The sequence below is a fragment of the Dromiciops gliroides genome, chromosome 5 (genome assembly GCF_019393635.1).
Source record: "Dromiciops gliroides isolate mDroGli1 chromosome 5, mDroGli1.pri, whole genome shotgun sequence".
In the NCBI taxonomy this organism is placed as follows: domain Eukaryota; kingdom Metazoa; phylum Chordata; class Mammalia; order Microbiotheria; family Microbiotheriidae; genus Dromiciops; species Dromiciops gliroides.
Window position 1 is genome coordinate 72,501,892 of NC_057865.1, and position 22,474 is coordinate 72,524,365.

Here is a 22,474-nt window from a genome sequence, read left to right on the forward strand (position 1 = left end):
TTTTCTTATTATATGTTTGATATGCATTGTAAGTGTTCTATATCCTAACAAAACAGATTATTTCATAGAAGAATGGTAATTTCCATTGGTTTATTATTATTATTTTTAGAACTTTTGATATCAAAATCAGTTGTATGGCTACTATATGTATACTAAGAAATTCCTCAGAAAAAGCTATCTGCGATGTTTTTTACCCTCATTATAAAAAACTGCTTATAAAAATATAGTAATTTCTGTGTGAATATAATCACAAGAATATTTCTGCTTTGCAACAATAATAATCTTTTTTTTCCCTAGAAGACAGATCAACTGCCTTCATAACAGATGAACACCTGTACGTCTAATAAATTAAAAGAGCAGTAACTCTGAAGACATAAATCATTAAAACTTCCTGAGTTTTCCAACAAGTTTCCAGCTAACCTACCATCTGTACACTTTTTTCCAGTTCCTGAGGGATGGCAAACGTAGAGGAAGGAGACTGCGTAAGAGGCCATGCACCAGCCTGAATAAGAAAGAAAATCATCTTTAAAGTTGAATGGTTTGTAATCCAACATTAAAGTAAATGTAAAGATAAATTTGTAACCAAAATTGTCTCCCTTCCAAAGCCTGACAGTAAATCATAATATTACTTAATACCATAAAGCATTTCTCCCAAATAATATAAAAAGCCAAAATTTGTCCAAACATAATACATTCTAAATGAAGACTACATAAATTCAAAAGAAAAATACACAGTTGATTTTTACACTAAAATGTCTTCTGCAGCACAACTGATCTTGGATGCTGGAGGATTTAGTATGATTGGACAAGAAAAAGGTGGCTCTCATTCCCCACCCAAAAATGACTGCTATCAGATTCCACCAGTGGTGGAGGATCCGCCAGAGGAGACAATTCAAGAAGGCTTTCTCTCCAAAGCTCTCCTTTCATTTTCTACCACTGGACACTGTTCCCATACCCCCAATCCCTATACTTGTGGGACACTTCCCCATCTCTCTCTCTCTCTCTCTCTCTCTCTCTCTCTCTCTCTCTCTCTCTCACACACACACACACACACACACACTTGGATGAGAAGGGAGTCACTGAATACAATCCTTTTAGTAAAATCAAAGACCACCAGACCTCACCATCTGCCCTGCTTCAGCTCTTCTGATTACTGTTGGGCACTGCCATCTAACTTGTTTGTGTACTTAAGGACCCCTAGCCACTGCCATCTGCCTTGCAATCTTACCCCAAGGAGTACCAGGCTGTTTCATCTGCCCTACAGCCAAGCCTTTCTATTTGTGATATCTTCCCCAATTAGAGGATGAAGTCTTTGAGAGTAGGGTGAATGTCTCACATTTTTTTTTTATTGTATTTCCAGGGCTTAGCATAGTGTTCTGCAAAAAGAAAGTGCTTAACAAACACTTTTTCATTCATTCATGCAATCACAATATTTTAAATTAATACAGTGTAAAAATCTATTCATACCTGTAGGACATATATTTGAAAACTAATTCCCAAATCAATTACAGTGTCCTGATTTTTTATAAAATTGTTGAATTTGTTGTTGAGATCGGCACTGACATTCATGTCTGTATACATTCGATGGAGTTTGCTTGTAAATTCATATCCACAGGCTTGCTATAATGATAGATTTAAAAAATATTATTCAACATGAAAAGATTTGAGTGAGATTAATAATATGTCAGTTGTCAGGTCATAAAGATGAATAGTACATCCTTAGTAAAGAAATACCCTCTGAATTGCATTTTAGTTGTTTTCAAACCAAAATATTCTTAATTTTTGAAATTAATATAGTCATTACTTCTCAAACACTATTTCCTCTGGTAATCCAATAAAATTGAAATGTGACATAATTTAAAAAATCAAATGAAATAGATTACTATACACGTCTTGGGGGAGAAAAAAGCAAATACTTCCATCTATCACATTCATTACCAATAAAAATGTCAGTTACTGGGGAGGAATAAATATTCTGTAGTATGTAGGTGCTTAATAAATGTTTATTGAATTGAATATAGACACAAGCAAATTGGAAAAAGTGTCATGTTTCCAGTCAATAAAAAAGAAAAGTGTATTAGGCATCTGTCTTTTTCCCCCTTTTGTTAAGCATTTGTCTTTTAAAATAGAGTGCAAAATATTTTAATTCTTTAAATGATTTATTCTGATCTTAATATTAAAAAAACAACACAACCAACTGGATTTTCTTTACATCAATTTACATTTTAATTAATGAAGATCAATGCATAACCCTTTAATCTTTTAATCACTTTCTCTGATTCCATCAAAATCCTTTGTATCTACTCCCATTCACTTTTTATCTCATAGTCATACTCTCATGTTTTGGCTTTGCTTTTTTTGCCTTGCCTATTTCATAAATGCCTCTCAATGCTTCTTAGTATTCTTCATACCTGTCAATCTTACTTGCATTATGACATCCCATAACATACATATGTTTTTACTGAATTACTGTTCTATTGTTGGACATTTATATTGCAGCTGGTTATAATTACTAGTAATGTTATTATTATTATTATTTTTTTTGGCGAGGCAATTAGGGTTAAGTGACTTGCCCAGGGTCACACAGCTAGTAAGTGTTATGTGTCTGAGGCCGGATTTGAACTCAGGTACTCCTGAATCCAGGGCCGGTGCTCTATCCACTGTGCCACCTAGCTGCCCCTAGTAATGTTATTTTAAGAAAATCTTTGAACAGAGAGATCATTTTGTTTTTGATAATATCATTAGGAAACACAACACATAACAGAATTACTGGGTTACATGGAATGGTTATATTTGTACCTTTTACTAAAAACTGCAACAATAAACGAGAAGAAATGTTTCAAACTACTCTAAACCCAACAAGCATCAAAGCTTCTATATGGTAATATACCAAATCCCTAATCTAAGAGAGAGGTGCCACAAGGGTAAAAAGGAATGATATGAGAATGAATGGATGACAGAGTAAATACCATTGTTCCCTAAAACAGATATATACATATCATGTTGATGGGATGAGTAACAGTATTTCCAAATGAAGGATGGAACATAAATATTACTTCTAACTCTTTTCTACATGGTAAGTACTCTGATGAATGCTAAATATGAAATATTTGCCATTGAATCAATCAGCAAGCTCTTAGTAAGTGCCTACTATGTGCTGGCTGCTCATGGTACAAATGCAAAGAATTAAATAATCCCTATTTTAAAGTCATTCTTTATATCCTATTAAAAATAGTTCTGGGGGGCAGCTAGGTAAGCATAGTGGATAAAGCACCGGCTCTGGATTCAGGAGTACCTGAGTTCAAATCCAGCCTCAGACACTTGACACTTACTAGCTGTGTGATCCTGGGCAAGTCACTTAACCCCCATTGCCCCAGAAAAAAAAAATAGTTCTGGGCGCAGCTAGGTGGCCCAGCGGATAAGGCATCAGCCCTGAATTCAGGAGGCCCTGAGTTCAAATCCGACCTCAGACACTTCACACTTACTAGCTGTTTGACCTTGGGTAAGTCACTTAACCCTCATTGCCCTGCCCCCCACACCCCCAAAAAGTTAGCAAACTATCTTGTCCATTTTTTCTTTGCAGGGCAATGAAGATTAAGTGACTGGCCCAGGGTCACACAGTTAGCAAGTGTCAAGTGTCTGAAGTCAAATTTGAACTCAGGTCCTCCTGAATCCAGGGCCGGTGCTTTATCCACTGTGCCACCTAGCTGCCCACATTTTTATTTTTTTAAAATTCAGACACATTACAAACAAAAAGTGAATATCTTAAGACATCAATTTTTAATAGTAGTATTAATAATTATAAAATGGGTGGGAAAAATGCACCATAAGAGGATGCAATTTCAGACTCTGAGTGATTTTTTTTTTTAGATTATAGAAGCCTTTCCTAAAATGAATACACATCCAAAATCTGTTGAATAAATTTAGCTTTTCTGACATGAATATATATTTTGAAAATGGTTTTTGGCAACATGCAAAATTGTTAATTTAATACTGCTATGTAGTTCAAAAAGAGTGGTTTTTACATTACCTTTAATTTATTGATCATGGCTTCTTCAGAATCCATAGACATAGATAGGCCATGAATTAAACGTTTGGCCAACATTCTGGCATAGAACTATTGGAGGAAAAAGAAGTGGTTACTTCAAGCTCATTTCAAATTATTGCATACTTTAAAAAGGACAAAAAAAACCCCTTTATAATGCTCTTTTATCTACCAGAATTGTTGCTCACCTTTTGAAAAACATCTTTATCATCAATATATTTGAAAACAGTAATGAAGCTAGTAAGTTTGTCTTCCACTTCATTTTCAGTCATTCCTTTTGCTGATTTCTTTAGCAAATTGTCACAGTACTTGGCCAGCTCAAAAAAAATTGAAAAGAAATTATTATTATTCAATTTAGTAAATAAACACATATATCAAATTTTACTCATAAATAAGATTATGCATGAGATATACATTCCAATGTAAGGGCATTGTACAGGACACAATACAAAATAAGTCAGAAAAACTTTCCTCCACTTACCCAAAGTATATTTAAAAAGAAGTAAATCAAAGAATAAACAAATTTATTTACCATATGTTAAATAACTTAAACTTTTAAGATAAAATAAACTTAGTAAGCTAAGTTATGTGTAAGGGACTATGCAAAAAATTGATTCAAAGTCAGTCACAACTACTTTTGAAAGTTTCCTTTTATGAGTATTGTGTGCACATGAAATAGATTGTTGAAAACCATCTTCTCTGAACAATAGGTTAAAGAAGGGCATAGGTTCTGGTCTCTATTTTTAATATGATTTGATTATCTCAAAAAGCTAAAATGATGGGGAAAACTTAGTATTTTCTAATAGTTATGTCTTGAGTTTTTTTCACACTGATAGCCTTAGGCATAATGAAAAATTCTTCTCCTTACCAGTTCAGGTGCTTTGCAAATAGCTTTGGGTTCTTTATAGTTTACTACTGATGTCAGAGCCTATATGGAAAGACAGAATAAGAGTGATGATAATTAATGTTATTTTTAAATGCAATTTCTATCGTTTTTATTTTAATAATTTTTTTATTAAATGGCATTATGCCCAAGTATTAACATGTAGAGAAATATCAGAGAAATCATGAAATTTATGTAAAGTATACATTTATTTGCTTTCATTATTATAATAAAAAATATAAGAGAACAATGAAAAAGTTTACAATGTAAGGCAGAGTGGTATTTTGGAAAGAGCACTGAACTTTGTTGTCGGAGGAGTTCTTTCTTGGTAACCTCATCAGCTCCCACAGGTTTAACTATCAATCTCTACACAAAAGCCTCCCAGAACTAAATATCTAGTGCCAGTCTCTTATTAGAGCTTCTGTCACATTTCACCACTTGCCTACTGGACAATTCCAAACTGAATATCTCAGAGACATCTTAATTTTAACATGTCTAAAACTGAACTCATTATCTTTTCTCCCAAACTTCCCTGATGTCTCGAAGGTACCATCACCTTTCTGGCATCTCAGGTTCACCATCTCAGCACTGTCCTGGATTTTGCACAGCATAACCAATCAGATGCCAGATCTTGTTGTTTCTACCTCCACATCTTCACATCAAATTTGACCTCTTCTCTCACACAAACAGCTACCAGATCTTAGTTCAGGACCTCCTCACCATTCCCCTTACTGCAGCAGTGTCCTAACTGGTTTGCCGGCCTCAAGGCTCTCCTCCCTCCTGTCTATCCTACACACTGGTGCCGAGTAATTTTCCTTTACCACTGATCTGACCATGTGATGCCCTGACTCATTCACCCCTCATGTTCTTCCCACTCCATTTTACCCTTCACACTGCTGCCAAATTATTTGTACTTAAACATGATTCAGTAACGCCAACTCCATTAGCTTCCTATTACCCTTAGAATAAAACATAAACTCTCTTTGGCTTTCAAAGCCCTACACGTAACCCTCAGCCAACCTATCCTTCCAGTCTCCCTTCACTCTTAGTGAAATCTGGTCAAACTGGCCCCCTCACTGTTTCTTACTCAGGACACTCCTGCTTTTGCACCATCTGTCCCCCAAGCCTAGAATATACTTCTTCCTTATGGCTGTCTCACATGATCCACCTCTTTCTTCAAGTTAGAGAATGAGCATTGCCTTCTACACGAAAACTTTATTGATCCCAAGTACTAGAGTCTTCTCTCTCTAATTATGTTGTAGTGGTTTGCATTTATTCTCTTTATATTTATTCTGTCTATATTGAAGCAAAGTACAGCTCCTTTCTTAAATAGATATTTTATTCACTGAAAGGGGATAACAAAGAACATCTTGTGGAAAATTTTTTTAAAAAGTAGCTTGAAGAAAAGCACAGTAAGTTCTAAGATGTGACGGTCCCACTTGGCTACCATCCTTTTTAGTAGACGCCATCATGATCAGGGGCCTCATCATCCAGTGAGGTTGCAATACCCTTGGTACTCCTACCTTATCAATATTCTCAGTACCTCTTTCCCCTCTGATTAGAGGGTGGAATGAGGAAGGAACTCTGCCCCAAATCTTCACTTAAAGGGGGTTCCCAGGGCCAGTCATTTCTTCATTTCTCACCCAGTTACAGCCTGTTGGGGCACACCCCAATACTGGTTACCCCCCCATCTTCCTTTTTTGTGTTGTCTTCTTCCATTAGATTTAAATCTCCAAGGCTTAGCACAGTGCCTGGCACATATTAGGTGATTCATAAATGTTTACTGGCTATCGAAGAAAAACAAGACCATCAGATGAAAGTATTTGAAGAAAGACATTATATATTCTGAAAGGATCTGAGGTGAAAGCAGCTTTTAGAAACAAAAGTAATCACTAATGGTATTGACAGCTGCAATGTATTGTTTCCTGGAAGCTATTTTACATGTGACTGTTTTTTAGAGCTTTTTAGTTAATAGTCAGTAAACTATGAATCAAAGAATTGTTTGGAGGCAATGGCAAAACTATATACTGACTGTCATATTTGACAAAAATGTGGATTTGGCAAAGAAAGAGAGAGAGGCGAGGCCAAGGAATCAGCAGGTCAAAAACAATGTTAAAAAATATAAGAGAAGGGGCAGCTAGGTGGTGCAGTAGATAAAGCACTGACCCTGGATTCAGGAGGACCTGAGTTCAAATCTGGCCTCAGACACTTGACACTTATTAGCTGTGTGACCCTGGGCAAGTCACTTAACCCCCATGGCCCCTCAAAAAAAAATATCTGAGAGAAGCCAGAAGACCAGAGCTGAGAAACTGACAAAAGCAGAAAAAACAAAATAGAGACAGATACCAGAAGAGCATCTTTGGGTTGAGCCTGGTGAACTTCAGACAGAGAGGTTCCATGGCTGGTTTGGAGGAAAGTTCCAATGACTACAGAAATGGCTAGGGCAATGAAGTACGCTCTGCTGGGTGAGGAGCTGAGTACAGAAAAATTGCCTTGCTCTCTAATACCATCTATAGCTTAAGAAAGGGTAAACCCCTCAGCAGTTTGCCTGGGATTGCCAATTTTTGCCTTTATGGCTTGAGATGGGGAAATCCCCTTGACCTGGGGGGCACACCTGAATAACTCTGCAGTACTAAGCTTTAGGGTATTGCTCTCCACTGAAAAGGGATAACATTTCCCCAGCATGCAGCCAAAGGAGCCAACACAGAAAGCTTTGCAGATGTCAGGCTTGAGGCTGCTCTTTGCTAAAAGAGCCGAACACAGCTTTCTAAGGCAGGACAGTAGAAAGGGCCAGAAGAAGGCAAGCAGCCCAAAGAGACCAAAGACACCAAGGCCCACACTGCAGAGTTGTGAGCTGCCAAGGCACACACTTTCTCCTATTCATGCATTTCAGGGGTAGGTTTCTCTAATTTGTGTCTTGTCTCCCCCAAGGACACTTCATGTATTGGTGGGAAAGTGTGACCTAGGTTCATGAGTGGCCTGTTATGATTATTTTCTTTCTATCAGAAAATATTTCATAGTTTAGAGCTAAGGGTATAATTATGAATATTGTTTAAATGGGAAGTAGAGTGATCAAAGTTCTCAATAGCTACATGAGCAGCAGTGAGTAATATGAGTATAAGCCCTTCAAAGGGTTACTGCCAGGACCCAAGAGAAAGAGTTGTTAGAATGTAAGATGCTTGAGAATAAGACTTATTTTATTATTTATATCCCAGTGCCTGCCATATAGAAAATGCTTAATAAATGCTTGTTGTCTGATGGATTGGTTGACTACTACGTGCATTATAGGGCTTACACAGTGCTCTGGAATCAAATCTGTCAATAAACACTGAAAGAAAAAACTTTATATATACATACACGACATACCTAATGGTGAAACCAAACTTCATTTATTCATTTAAAATCATGATCATTTAACTGTTATAGCCACATTTCTATGGGAATTTCATAAACATCACATTTCACTAAAAATTAACTAAGTTCTATCTAAAAGCTATACTCTTCTACAAAGATTTACAAAAGAGGAAATGATGGAAAGAACTTGGAGTAAGGAGACTAAGGCTGAAATCTCAAATCTTACCCTTACCAGCTGTCTGGCCATGAACAAGTCATTTAACTTAGCTGAACCTCAGTTTCTCCATCTATAAGATGTGGATAGTCCAAGGATTTCTCAAAGGATTTCTACGATTTTTAAAGTTTCAAAGTGCTATAGGAATGTAAATGACTGTCATCCCATTAAAGTATGAAATTTGGTCATGTGAAGAAAGCTAAATCTATGTACAAATGGGCATATGTCTACATGTATGCCAGAAACATATTTATTTATAATTATGCTAGACAATGAGCCCCAAAATACAAAGAAAAATCAAGGTCCAGAACAAGCAATCTCAATACTACATGCTATATCAACATCATCATTTTACTCAAAACATCATAACAATGTCACCATCAAGCTATCCTATATGTGAACACAAATCCACAATTCTGGGACAGTATAATAGATGATAAAATTATGCAATTTTGTTTTAAACATTATAAAAATTACCTTATCTAGGGCACTCATGAAGTGTTGATCACCATTTAAAACAGTGTTGATAAGTTGGGCAAATTTACCATGCACCTCCAAAACTGATTCCACAAATTGAGTTGGCATCTATAAATATTCAATATAAATAAACAATGAGATATTAAAAACATTTAAAATATAAATTAAACTTTATTGACTCCACGTCAACTAATTTAAAGAGTGAATTTTTCTAAGCAAGCTATTATAAAAACATACTATGTAAAGACACATTAGTATTTTCTGAAGGAACTGCCTCAGCAATTTTTATGTGAATAGCAAACAATATATTAAAATACTTAAAAAGCACTTCGGAATTTCCCCAAATAGACATTTTCATTAATCCATTAGTATCTGAAAAAATATCTTTTGCAAGGGCTAAAAAAGTAATATTAACCCCTGACTTAATTAAGAATGCTTGTGAAAATTAAAACAACTCTGAGGTACCACCTCCCACCTGTCAGGTTGGCTAATATAACAGAAAAGGAAAATGATTAATGTTGGGAGGGATATAGGAAAACTGGGACACTCATGCACTGTTAGAGGAGTTATAAACTGTCCAACCATTCTGGAGAGACATTTGGAACCCGAATTATAACCCAATGGGTTATAAAACTTTGCATAACTTTTGATTCAGCAATACTACTCCTAGGTCTATATCCCAAAGAGATTTTTAAAAAGAAAGAGAAAAAAGGACCTGTTTTACAAGGGTATTTATAGCAGCTCTCTTGTGGTGGCTACAAACTGGAAATTGAGGGAATGCCCATCAATTGGGAAATAGCTGAACACAGTATGGTATATGACTGTAATGGAATACTACTATGATAGCATAGTATGATTATATATATATATATTATATATATGATTATATATATGATGAGCAGGATGATTTCAGGAAAACCTGGAAAGACATATGAATTCATGAAGAATGAAGTGAAAAGAATCAGGAGAACATCATACACAGTAACAGCAATACTGTATGATGAACAACTGTAAATGACTTAGCTGTTCTCAGCAATACAATGATCCAAGACAATCCCAAAGAACTCATGATGAAAAATGCTATCTGCCTCCAGAGAAAGAACTTATGGATTCTGAATACAGACCAAAGCTTACTTTTTTTCATTTTTTTCCTTCCTTTCCTCCCTCCCTCTTTCCTTCTTTCCAAGTTTTCTTCTACAAAATGACTAATAGGGAAATATGTTTTACATGACTGGACATATATAACATATCAGATCTCTTACTATCTCAGAGAGAAGGGAAGGGAAGGAGAAAGGAAGAGAACTTGGAACTCAAATTTTTAAAAACATTTTAAAAACTATTTTCATGCAAATGGGGAAATATTTTTTAAAAAAATAATGCTTGTAGATACTAGAAAATAATAACTAATAACAGACTAATGGCAAGAACATCAGACTATAATTCAGTAGACCAAGGTTATTGTATCAGTTCTACCATTAACCAGCTATCTGACTTGTTATAATAGGAGAGTGTTAGTAACTATAACGCCATACTTATATATCCACAATGAGTAAAAGAAAGGGAGGGTATAGAGGCTTCCAGTTCCTTCCCTTTGTTTTAGGTTTATGTTGTCACTTAATATAATCAGTACATTCCAGGATGGAATCCAGAACAGCAAGATGAATTTGAAGCTCTCTGAGAAATCAGGGTGCCAATGGGTGGCACCTTGAAATTTTGCAATGGAATAAAAAAAATACTATAAAATAAGACAAGCTAAGCAAGATTTTAAAAGGCTCGGTACCCATGTGAAAGAGAGTTCAACTTCTGGCATACCAGTTCTACATCAAGCAGCCAAAGTATGAATGTGGTTACAACCTTTTAGAGTTTAGACTTGCAGCACTCCCTTATTTCTATTTGAATTACTGAATTCTTCACAAAGGATAGTTCCTTAGAGAGAAACAAAAATTAGGCAACTCAATCCCTAAAACATGTGGGAACTCCCCACAACTAATCTAAAATGGAAGCTGAATATAAAGTGGCAGCATTCCTAAACTCAGCCTTATAACTGGAATGAATGCCCCTGTAGTTTATGGGAAGGGAACAAGCATTTATTAAGTATCGACTGTGTCCCAGGCACTGTGCTAAACACTTTACAAATACTGGTCATCGTGGATGATATTGCCTCGTTTCCCACCTCGCTAGACTCATTTTGTACTTCTTTGACTTTTCCAAAAGCACTCTTGGATTTCTCTGGCTTTTCCACCATGTCTTCCTGCCAGGTACCTCCTTGCACCTCAGCCTTATCCCCCTACCCCTTGCTTTTCAGTCTTCTTTTGTGGTGGTCTTCCCCTATTAGATTTAAGCTCCTTGAAGGCAGGGACTAGCTTTCTTTTTTCCATATTCACATCCCTACTTAGATAGTACTTGGCACATAGCAGGCACTTATATATGTGTTGACTATTGGCTTTACAAGTATTAGTCATCATGCCCAATCCTATCATTTTACAGATGAAGAAACCAAGGAAGAGAGGTTAAGTGACTTGTCCAAGGTCGTACAGGCAAGAAGAGGCAGACGTGAAATTCAAACCTGGTCCTAAGACTCCATTTCCCACAGGTTCAGGCAAGATGTATTAAAGTCCCTGAGCAAGAATAAGACACTTAATTATATCAACCTTAAAGAGGTGACCTTAAGTTTTAGCTGAACAAAGGAAGAATGCCAATAGTTTAGGGGGTATAAGAAGATACCAGGTGAATCAGTCTGGTGAACTGTAGCCACATTCAAAGCTGATTTATTTTTTTAGTGTTTTTGATCATTCCATTTCAACAAATGTTTTCCTTATAATTCCATTTCTTATTTTATCCATTTAAAAACATCCTGAAAGAAGGTCCGAAGCTTTTACCAGACTGATAAAGGGGGCAAAGACACAAAAAAGGCTAAGAACCTCTGCCTGAGACACTGGAGGAGGATTTTCTGACTGAAGTTGGTTTCTTATTGACCCAATATCCAATAAGTACAGAGGGCACTAATCAGAATGGGAACTCCTCAACAGAAGGAGGTCTCTGAGGGTAGAGGCTGTGTTTTGCCTTTATATGCACAGGGCTTAGCATGTTGCCTGGCACGTATTACCTACTTGGTAAAGGCTTGTTTTTACTGCTGTTGTATTCTTGTTGATAGAACAGAGGCAAGGATGAAACAGATATCAAGAAAGAGGGAGAACAGAAGTAAAGTGAAGGCTTGACCACAAATGGAATAATGGTTTTCTGAATAAATTCAGAAGTTTACTATGTTTAAGAGGCAGAAACTCTCTTCTGTAAAAGAATAAGACATTCACCTCAGGAAAAAGGATGGCACAAGAGACGGGAGAAGAGCTCCCATTTCCATAGAGGGCCATAAAAAAATGCCCAAGGAGTGAGTCAGAACAGTTCTATATATATCAACAGGTGGCCATTTGTATGGGACTACTTACTGATGGAACCACAAATCTGTTATAAGTTGGATGGGCCAAACCAGGGATGATGACAACCCCAACATCTGGAAGGGTGAGGTAAGCAAAGAATTATAGAATCACAGAAGGTTGGGGCAAAAGGGACTTTTAGAGATCATGTCACCCATTTTACAGATGAGGAAACTGAAGTTCTGAGTAGAGTGAATTATGCAGGATAAGGGCACAGAGCTGGGACTAGAACTCTCATGCTTTATCTCTCAGCCAAGGGCACCCTTGACCATAACCATATTGTGAATGGAAGGAAGAGGTGGGTTCCTCACTGATTATCCCCTAGGTAATGGGAAGATGGTCAAAAACAAAGTGGCCAGAAATAGCATTAAGAATCTTCCTGTAAGAAAAATGCAAAGGACCTGGTAAATGGAAATTTTATCTGGCAGGGAGGTACTCATAGCATGAGAGAAATCTGGAAGTAGGAAACAGGAGAAAGAAAAGCAGCTGGGACTAAGGAAGTCTGACAACAAATATCAGAGACTGAACCAAATGCACTAGAGGAATTAGAAACAGGACACATAAGGAGGGCAGGACCTAAGACAGGGAAATAAGAGGGAGAATTATTAAAAGAGGCACTAGAGCTGTGGTACAGGGAAGAGGCTGGTTACCAAAAGGAAGTTAGAGTATATAGTAACAATACTGAATTGATACTAAAGTCAATGAAACAATGGATTCTGGCATTTTCTTTACCTGAGAACCAAAGTTCCAGAAGCTTTGGCATGGTTAATAACTAGCCATAGTTGTGGGAACTGGGTATATGATTAGGGAGTTAGGGTAGCCATAGCCACATAAGAAGCTTGATGTGTCCATTTTGGTTAACTATACACATCAAGTGTAAGCCCTAAATGTCATGGTGAATATAAGAAGTGCTTACAAATTGAACCCAAAACATCTGATTCACAATGATACTTTCTAAAAGTAAAAATAGTTCAATGCCTCCAGCAGCAGCAGGAAAATACCATCACTGCTCAAAAACAATCATTTAAGGAGAGAATTCCTATTCCAACGGAGGGGGGACTTAATCAACCTCAATAAAAACAGTGCTGAGTTTTTAGTGCTGATATAGCTGACTAGTAGTCAGGCAGAGAAAAGAGAAAGGGACCACCTGAATAGTATTACTATAGATAAAAGCCTGGTAATCATGGAAGCCTAGGCTCTAGAAGCTGGGCCCACAATCAACTAATAGCATACATCCCAGAAAAAAAAGGAAACTTTAGAAGAAAGTGTAGATGTAAATTGTACAATGTCCTAAACCTCAATATAAATTTGTTAGGATACCATTCTGTTATCTAAATTGAGAGGATACATTGAAATAACAATTCTAAAACTGTTAGTTGTCTATAAAGAGACATGGACCACTATGCTGGTGAAAGGAATCACAGAATACAGGTGACCAGTGACAGTGAGATCCCTCTGTTCTCCTTTTACCCTGTTTTTTCTTGGTATTACTCAAAATCAAATCTATTTTCATAAAAGCTGACTTGCTTTTGCTGAGAGATCCAAATCAATGATAACAAGAAGCCTGGATCATCCAGTGTTTTTTTAAAAAAGGAAAAATCATATAAGAGGTTAAAAAATCACTGATCTAAATACATTATTGTTACTGTTATAACTGCTATTACTATTACATGACAATAATAAGAAAAACAAGATGAGAATGAAAGCAAATTAAAATTCAATGACAAACAGGATCAAAACAAAAGCTTTCCAAGAGGTTTTATAAAACTTACATTTTCCTGAGAAAGATTACCAGTTGCTCTAAGACCCTCATCATGAATATGGTTCTGTAGTTCTTGAATCATATGAGGTAAACCACTTGACACAGCACGAAGCAAGGTATACATATTTGCCATGTCTATAAAAAAAATAAAGTTAAATTTATTAATTCCTAGTATTTTTAAGATGTGCTTTTTAAAATGCATTTTTTGAAAATGACCTCATAATAAAAAATTCTACACTTCCTATGATATCTGCAAAAGTATTTATTTATTACTTTGAAGAACATATTCCAAATGTATGACTTAAAAGTGAAGAGATGTATTAACATTAAATTCTAAAAACAACCACCATTAATTTTGGTTTGCTGATTTTTACTTACTTTTTTTGGTATGACTTACCACTTCTTTTCTCTTGTCGAATAATATTGTGACATTCTGCATGTAGGAACTGTAAATGATCTGCCACCATTCGCTGCTGACATTCATGAATCACTTTACTATATGAACTTGGATGTAAATATTTTCTACATCGCATTTCTTCATCTTTTAATCTACCTAGAACCTAAAGAAATATATTGTATAGTAAGAATTGTAGAAACTGACCTTTGCTTTTAAAAGGGAAAATGTAAATTAAGAGTAGTGTGGTGAAATGAAGGTGAGGAAGCTATCAATCATCAACTATTCACATAAATATGACAAGGGATAAGAGGTAGTAAAACCAATTTAAATTCACTTTTCATCTGCTAAATTATGACTATAGTTAGAACTACTACCTACCAAAGCTCAAGTTACATGGATAATAAATAGCTAGCATTTATATATGACTGTAAGGTTTATAAAAGACAACTTACAAAAACCTGTAAGATAAATGGTTATCTATTAATATTCCCATATTACAGATGTGAAAACTGAAGTTCTGAGTGGGTGGCCTTCCAGCAGTCATAGAGCAAACCTTCAAGTCCAGCATTCTTTTTACTATGCCACAGACCACTTATAAAGAAATATGAGATGGTATGAAAATCATCTCCATTCATTGCCCCACAACCATACTGTCACATTACCAAATCTAAACAATGCCATTTTGTTAAAAATCAAAATAGTTTTACTTCATGTAAGTCAAGGTTAAAATTATACAATTAGTCAATTAATTAAATTCTATAAACATTTAGTGAATTTACTATGTGCAAGACAGTGTGTTAGACTCTAGATGGGATATAAATATACATAAGCCTGTTGTTGTTTGGTCACATCCAACTCTTCATGACTCCATTTGGATGTTCTTGGCAAAGATACTGGAGTAGTTTGCCATTTCCTTCTCCAGCTCATTTTACAGGTGATGACACTGAGGCAAACAGGGTTAAGTGACTTGCCCTGGGTCACATAGTCAGTATCTGAGGCCAGATTTGAACTCAGGTCTTCATAACTCCATGCTCAGGCTCTATCTACTGCCCACCTAGATGCTTATGTGTCTTTAGGAAGCTTTTAGTTTAGTGGGAGTGACAGGATAGAAATAGCTTAATTTAAAATAGGAGGTATTAAGTACTACAGAAGAGATATCAAAAGCCTTTGGACCAGAGTGGAAGGTGGAAAATAAATGAAAACGTTTTGTATGAAAAAGTATTTGAACAGGGCTTTATATAGTAGGTAGAAGGCAGAAGAAAAGGCAGTAAAGGCAAAGCAGAGGAAGGATAACGGACATACCTAGTGAATAGCAAGTTCTCCAGCTGATCTGTAGTATGAATATATAAAGAGGAATAATGGGAGAATTGGCTGGGACTAGAGCATCTAGAGACTGTTCATATATCCATGCTATAGTTAAACCAAATTTATTTCAAGAAAAAATAGATAGGATCCCATGGACAATCCACAAGAAAATTCAATACAGAAAGGAAGGAAACTTGAGAATGAAATACTGAGGAAGAAGTCAAAGCTATCGATATTCATAGAAATGTTCAAATCATTAGTAATTAGAGAAATGCAAATTAATACAATTCTGAGATACCACCTTATACTTACTAGATTTGCTAAGATGAAAGAAAAGGAGAATGACAAATGCTGGAGGGGATTTAAATAGGTGCACTAATACACTGTAGTTGGAGCTGTGAACTTGTCCATTCATTCTGGAAAGGAATTTGGAACTATGCCCAAAGGGCTATCAAACTGTATACCCTTCAACCCAACAATTATGCTCCTAAGTCTATACTCCCAAAGAAATAAAAAAAGGGAAAAGAATCCTTATGTACAAAAATGTTAATAGCAGCTCTTTTTGTGGTGGCAAAGAATTGACAACTGAGATACCTATCAATTGGGGAAAGGGCTGAACAAATAGGCTTTCCAAATATGATGGAATACTACTGTGCTATAAGAAAGTAAGAAGGTAATAGTTTCAGAAAAACCTGGGAAGAATTATATGAACTGATGCACAATGAAATGAGGAGAACCAGGAGGACAATGTGTACAGTAACAGAAATACTGTAAAGTTAATCAATTCGAAAAGACTTCGTAACTTAGATCAACACAGTGACCCACAACTCCAAGTGACTCACTATGAAAAATATTATCTACCTCCAGGGAGAGAAATGATTGTCAGAAAATGCAGACTGAAGCATAGTTTTTCTCTTTCTTTTTCTTGTTTATTTTTTCTTTTCCAAAACATGCTTAATTGCAGACATTTGTTTTGCAAGACTTCATATTTGTAATGGGTTTTGTATTTCTTGCCTTCTCAACAGGTGGGGGAGGAATAGGGTGAAGGAGAGAAGTTGGAAATGAAAATAAAAAGAACTAAATTTTGAATATTTAAAAACAATTTCAATGAAGAAGAAAATGAGGCATCTAACAGAATTTAATGTGATTGGCAAGGAATTCACTGAAGAATTTAGATTAATAAACACATACATAAGATAAAAACAAGGACAAATGATCAAGTATGACTAAAAAAGCATGGTGGAGTACTTACTATAACATTAGGATCAGGAGCATTAAAGCTACCAATGAACTGAGGCTGGAGAGGAATGTTAAGGACAATTAGAATGTGCTTATTATTTTCTTTTGCTTTTACTATATTAGTGAAAAGATGGCTCAAAGAAGGGTTAAGACTTCTACTCTGTTTAAGTGGACTGATGGTAATACGGATAAAATAGAAATTGCTAACGGGGAAATAATACCTCACATAAGTAGGGAGACAGTAAGAAAGTGGCTACCTGCTTTTGATGAATTCAAGCCTCAAATCTAGAGTAGTTACATCTCAGGGTACTGAAAGAATCAGTGGCCATGAACATCAGGAAACAAAAACAGTGATCACAAAGAGTTAGGAGGGCTTCATCAAGAACAGGTCATGGCAGTGCCCATGAATTAGGGAATGGCTGAACAAATTATGGCATATGAAAGTAACACAATATAAGGCCTGGGAATATTGTACAAACTAATGCTTAGTGAAATGAGTAGAACCAAGAGCACAATTTATACACCATTACAAAGAAAAACTCCGAAGCACTTAAAAACTCTGATTAATTCCACGACCAACCACAATTCTGAAGGAACACTAATGAAGCAGGCTACTCATCTCCTGACTGAGTGGTGATGGACAAAAGATGTATGATAAGACATTTTTTAAAAAAGATTACTGGAACATTTTGTAAATGTGCAAAAGAGAACAGAAGAAAAGCCAGAAAGAAACACAAACAAGCAAGGTAGCTTTGAAAGTTACATCTGGAATTTTTTATTTAAAAAGAAAACCAAGCTGTATATAATAGAGATTAGCAGATGCCCGTACAGACATTTTTTTTCCTGTTACACTATGTATATGAAAATGCTTATTTTATTTGGTTTGGAAGTTCAGGATAAATTCAAATAAAAAAGAACAGGTCAAAAACACTTTATCTCTCCTTTCCATGAAGAGGTGGGGCACTATGGCCAGGGAATGTGGGAGACACTGTAAGATTTGGTCATTTCATGGGTTGGTTTTGTACAAATGTTTTTCTTTGGTGTATAGAGAATATATGAAGGGATAGGTATGACTGCAACATAAAAACAATGGCAACAACAGAACTTTAAAAAACAAAAAGTAACAAATGAAAAAATAAAACACATAGTATCACTTAGAAAAAAAGCAAATGGCAACTTAAAAAAACACGTCATGCTAGACTAACTTCTACTTCCTTTTTTTTTTTTTTTTAAATAATAATAGACTGATAGACTGGGAAAATTCTGTAGATAGTTTAGCCAGATTTTAAGAAAGCATCCGACCTAGCATCTCATACTATTTTTTTTTTGGTAATCAATTAATTAGTTAATAAATTTATTTATTTTATGTGGGGCAATGAGGGTTAAAGTGACTTGCCCAGGGTCATACAGCTAGTAAATGTCAAGTGTCTGAGGCCAGATTTGAATTCAGGTCCTCCCGAATCCAGGGCCAGTGTTTTACCCACTGTGCCACTTAGCTGCCCCTCATCTTGTATTATTCTTCTGGACAAATACAGGCACATGCCTGGACCCTGAATTAAGTGGGGATTGTACTGAAAACACTTAAGTCTACTCTAATTACATAGCTTTAAATGATCCTTAGTGGTTACGCTATACATGACATTGATAAGAAATATTGCTGGCTGCCTAGGGGAGAGGAAATGCAAGAGAGGTGAAAACAAGTATATAGAAAGGTGGTAGAAGGACATGTAAAGCCAGCCTTGGCCATCTCTCAGAGGTCACGTGGGAAACAGCTACCCCTTTAATGAAAACAGAGCCCTAAAAACAAGGGGAGGCCCATAGCTTCCATTTGCCCCATTGGACTGGCCTGGGGAACCTACCGTGACATGGTAATAAGACAAGGGTGCCACAGAGTGACTGATAAATGTGAAATATAAAGCACCTGCAGGAAAGGCACTTTGACTCTGGGAAACAGTAGAAAAGGATGTTATATAATAAAGGTTCAAAAAGCAAAGAATGAGGAAACCAAATACAACTTTCACTAGCTTTGCAGTTTTGCCTACACCACTTAGGTTTCACTGAAACTCCTCTCACTAACAGCGGCCCAAGGTCACCACAACTCAAATAGTGGTAAATTGTTTCAGACCAGAATTCAGCCAGGTCTCTGACTTTTAGTCTAGTGCTCACATGACTGCATCAAAAGGCTACTCCTATGAAACTGTATAATTATGAGTCAGACCATATGGTCTTTTTTCAAACAAAATCTCAAATCCCTTTATTATCTGCATAAACCATAATTTTATCCATTATTGGAATGTCTATCTACAGAAACTGAACACTATTAGTTAAAAACTCTATATAATCATTCCATTAGCATTATGAAATTTGTGAATAAGCCATAATATTTATAATATTATGAAAATTTACACAGAATCCTTACTGAACAGGCATATAACTCTGTATGACCAACTAAATAAGATTCTAATTTTTCCATAGGTTTCCTCTTTTATCTCAGTGCTCCGAGAATTTGACAAAACTAAAATAAAGCTTTGTTCTAGAAGGTAAAACCAATTCCTCTTTCCCTTTATTTGTATATAAAACAAAACTCTCTTGACTGTCTTCATTGCCACAAATGAGTATATAGTTTCCTATTTGGCAAAGAATGTGACTGGTATTTATATGATTTAATAACAAATTATCAAAATTTACCAACAAAGAGTCAACATTAACAAAATAGTAAAAAATCTTCAGTGAAAAAATGTAAGTCAGTGCTATGTGACACTAATTCAAATTCTGAGTAACAGGGAAATAGAACTTTTTTTTTTCAGAAGCAAAAAAAAAGAATCTAAATTGTGGCATTTGGAGTAATAATTTGTTTTTATTACATAAATGTACCTTCAAGAGAACATACTTTTAATTCTTACCTTTTCCATATATTGTGAACAGTTTGATTCTTGTAACAAATTTGAAGCTTCTTGTTTATAATACTCCCCTGTTTCAGTCAGAAAAGACAACTCAAAAATTTCCTGATAAAACTAAATAGAATAATGAAAAGAATATTAGCAAAAAGAGGAACAAGTATTTTTTTTAAAAATTAAAGTTCTAATAATTTCTTTTAAAAATGAATGAGTTGTCTTTTACCTTTAAGGGGAATTTTTTCTTATACTGTTCAACATGAACAAAGGAGTTAATAACCCCATGGATTACTTTTTGATTTGGGTCTTCCCCACAGCGATCACTAAAATAAGCAACAGCATAAAATATTCATGAGAATCCAAATAACTTTTTAAAAATACAACAAAGTCTTTGGCTGCCTGTGACACGTTTAAAATGTAATTAAGAAAATAAACATCAAGTACTCTGTGTGTCAGTGTTTGGCTTACAGTCAAACCTTTCCATATAGAACATAACTCCATTAACAGTAAGTTGTTTAAACATATTTTACTAAAAATTATAAAAGAACACCCCCCCCCAAATAATGATAGTACTTACAAACTTAACTCACGTGAAAGAACAATGACAAGTAGCAAGGAGTCCAATAATTGTCAAAAAATTAAAAATACTGTTGCTTAGTATTTGTCAACACAAATAAAGCAGGTTGAGTGTTTGTCCCTTAGGATCATAGAATCATTGATTCAGATTTGGAAGGAACCTTAAAGAGCATCTAATCCAATGTGCTAATTTTGTAGACGAGGTACTGAGACCCAGGGATGTTTAAGTGACTTGCCCCTGGTCACACAGGTGGAAGGGCTGGGATTCAAATTCAGGTCATTTAACTTCCCAAATCCACAGCTTTTTCCAGTGCACCAACATTCCCACACCAAAGGCTGTAATGTCAGGGCATTAAACCAGTAGCATCAGGGTAGTGGTGATATTCTCCATTATCACTGTCTTCATCATGGTTATTATTCCTCTTTCAAGGAGGCTACAAGGACTGCTCAGCTATCTTGCCCTTTTCCATAGCCATGTAAGGGTAGAAATGAAAAGACACCTGTTTGTTCTTGTACTGTATAGAATGGTAAGAATTAAAATTAATATGTTTATAGTTCTTTACATTTGTAAAATATTACATAATCATTATATGAGTCTAATCAATCAAGTAAAAATGTGGTTATCTGTCACTTCTATGGAGATGGGAAGCAGAGATATTAAGTGGTTCTCTCAGGGTCATGAGCAATTCAGGGACATGGCTGGACTCTAGCTCAGAATTCTGTGACCCAGATCCTGTATTTGACCAATTTCTGGTCAAAATAACATTAGTTGAAATCTACTTTATCTTTGCAGTCCTGGCTGCTTTATGTTTTACTCCTTTGAAGGAAAGGTCCTATCTTTATACTGCATGACTATAGGACACATTACTTTAATTCCCTAATGGAACTTTAATGAACATCATCACCTATGCCTAATTTTCTTTTTAGTCTTGTTTTGATACTTTTAAACAAAATCTTCAGTTCTTTTATTTATTAAATTCTCAGGATATATCTACATAAGTGAAATAAAGCAAAGCACTGAGAAAATTATCAATGTTTTATCCTGCATCCACTCTAAAAGTCAATTATGTTGGGGGGCAGCTAGGTGGTGCAGTGGATTCAGGAGTAGCTGAGTTCAAATCTGACCTCAGACACTTGACACTTACTAGCTGTGTGACCCTGAGCAAGTCACTTAACCCTCATTGCCCTGCAACCCCCCCCAAAAAGGCAATTATGCTAACTACTAAAAACTGCCAACTAAGAAAATATCATAAGCCTACTTTTCTGACTCTACAAAAGCTTCATAAGAATAATCTAGACTAGCAGCAAAGACATTCTTGCTTAAGGTTTGAGAATGGAAGTCATACAGCTTTCATAGATGACATCCTAAGAGATAATATTTTTATATTCACACAACTGATGGTAAAGTATAGATAATAGAAAATCTCACTGCCCTTGTTTGATTCAGTAGAGCAAATTGCCTTAAAGGTTCTCCTCCAATGTATCTACCATTGATACATGAAAATCACACAAGGACCACTGAAATAATTAACAGAAACATACTGTTCAACACCCTTTAAATACTAGTAATAGTAAGAAAGGCATAAAACTTAGAAATGTGTGGATCAAAGGTGTTTCCCACTGCCATGTGTTTGCCATGGAGAATATTCAGTGCCAAGTCAAAAAGGGAAGAGATTCTCTCTAAATCAGGGCTTCTTAAATTTTTCCACTTGTGACCCCATTTTGCCCAATAAATTTTTACATGATTCCGGGTATATAGATATATAAAACAGCATACATAACCTTTTATTGTTGCCAAACTTTTTGCAACCCCCAAATTTAGTCACGTGACCTCACATGGAGTCACAACCCATAGTTTAAGAAGCTAGGCCTTAAACAGTACAGCTGTGAGGTT

General features: G+C 35.7%; 1 protein-coding gene across 3 annotated transcripts in view; it reads right to left on the bottom strand.

The window, feature by feature from the left end:
- Positions 1–22,474, bottom strand: part of CUL2 (cullin 2) — a 120,297-nt gene that overhangs the window by 22,611 nt on the left and 75,212 nt on the right. For all 3 annotated transcript variants that reach the window (XM_043966747.1, XM_043966749.1, XM_043966748.1), the window contains 10 exons: positions 20,231–20,327; positions 20,014–20,124; positions 14,567–14,729; positions 14,180–14,304; positions 8,974–9,081; positions 4,914–4,973; positions 4,234–4,362; positions 4,031–4,117; positions 1,468–1,620; positions 425–502 (listed from right to left, as the gene is read on the bottom strand). In XM_043966747.1, coding sequence (XP_043822682.1) covers positions 425–502; positions 1,468–1,620; positions 4,031–4,117; positions 4,234–4,362; positions 4,914–4,973; positions 8,974–9,081; positions 14,180–14,304; positions 14,567–14,729; positions 20,014–20,124; positions 20,231–20,327 — 1,111 coding nt within the window. The remainder of the gene's footprint in view (positions 1–424; positions 503–1,467; positions 1,621–4,030; positions 4,118–4,233; positions 4,363–4,913; positions 4,974–8,973; positions 9,082–14,179; positions 14,305–14,566; positions 14,730–20,013; positions 20,125–20,230; positions 20,328–22,474) is intronic.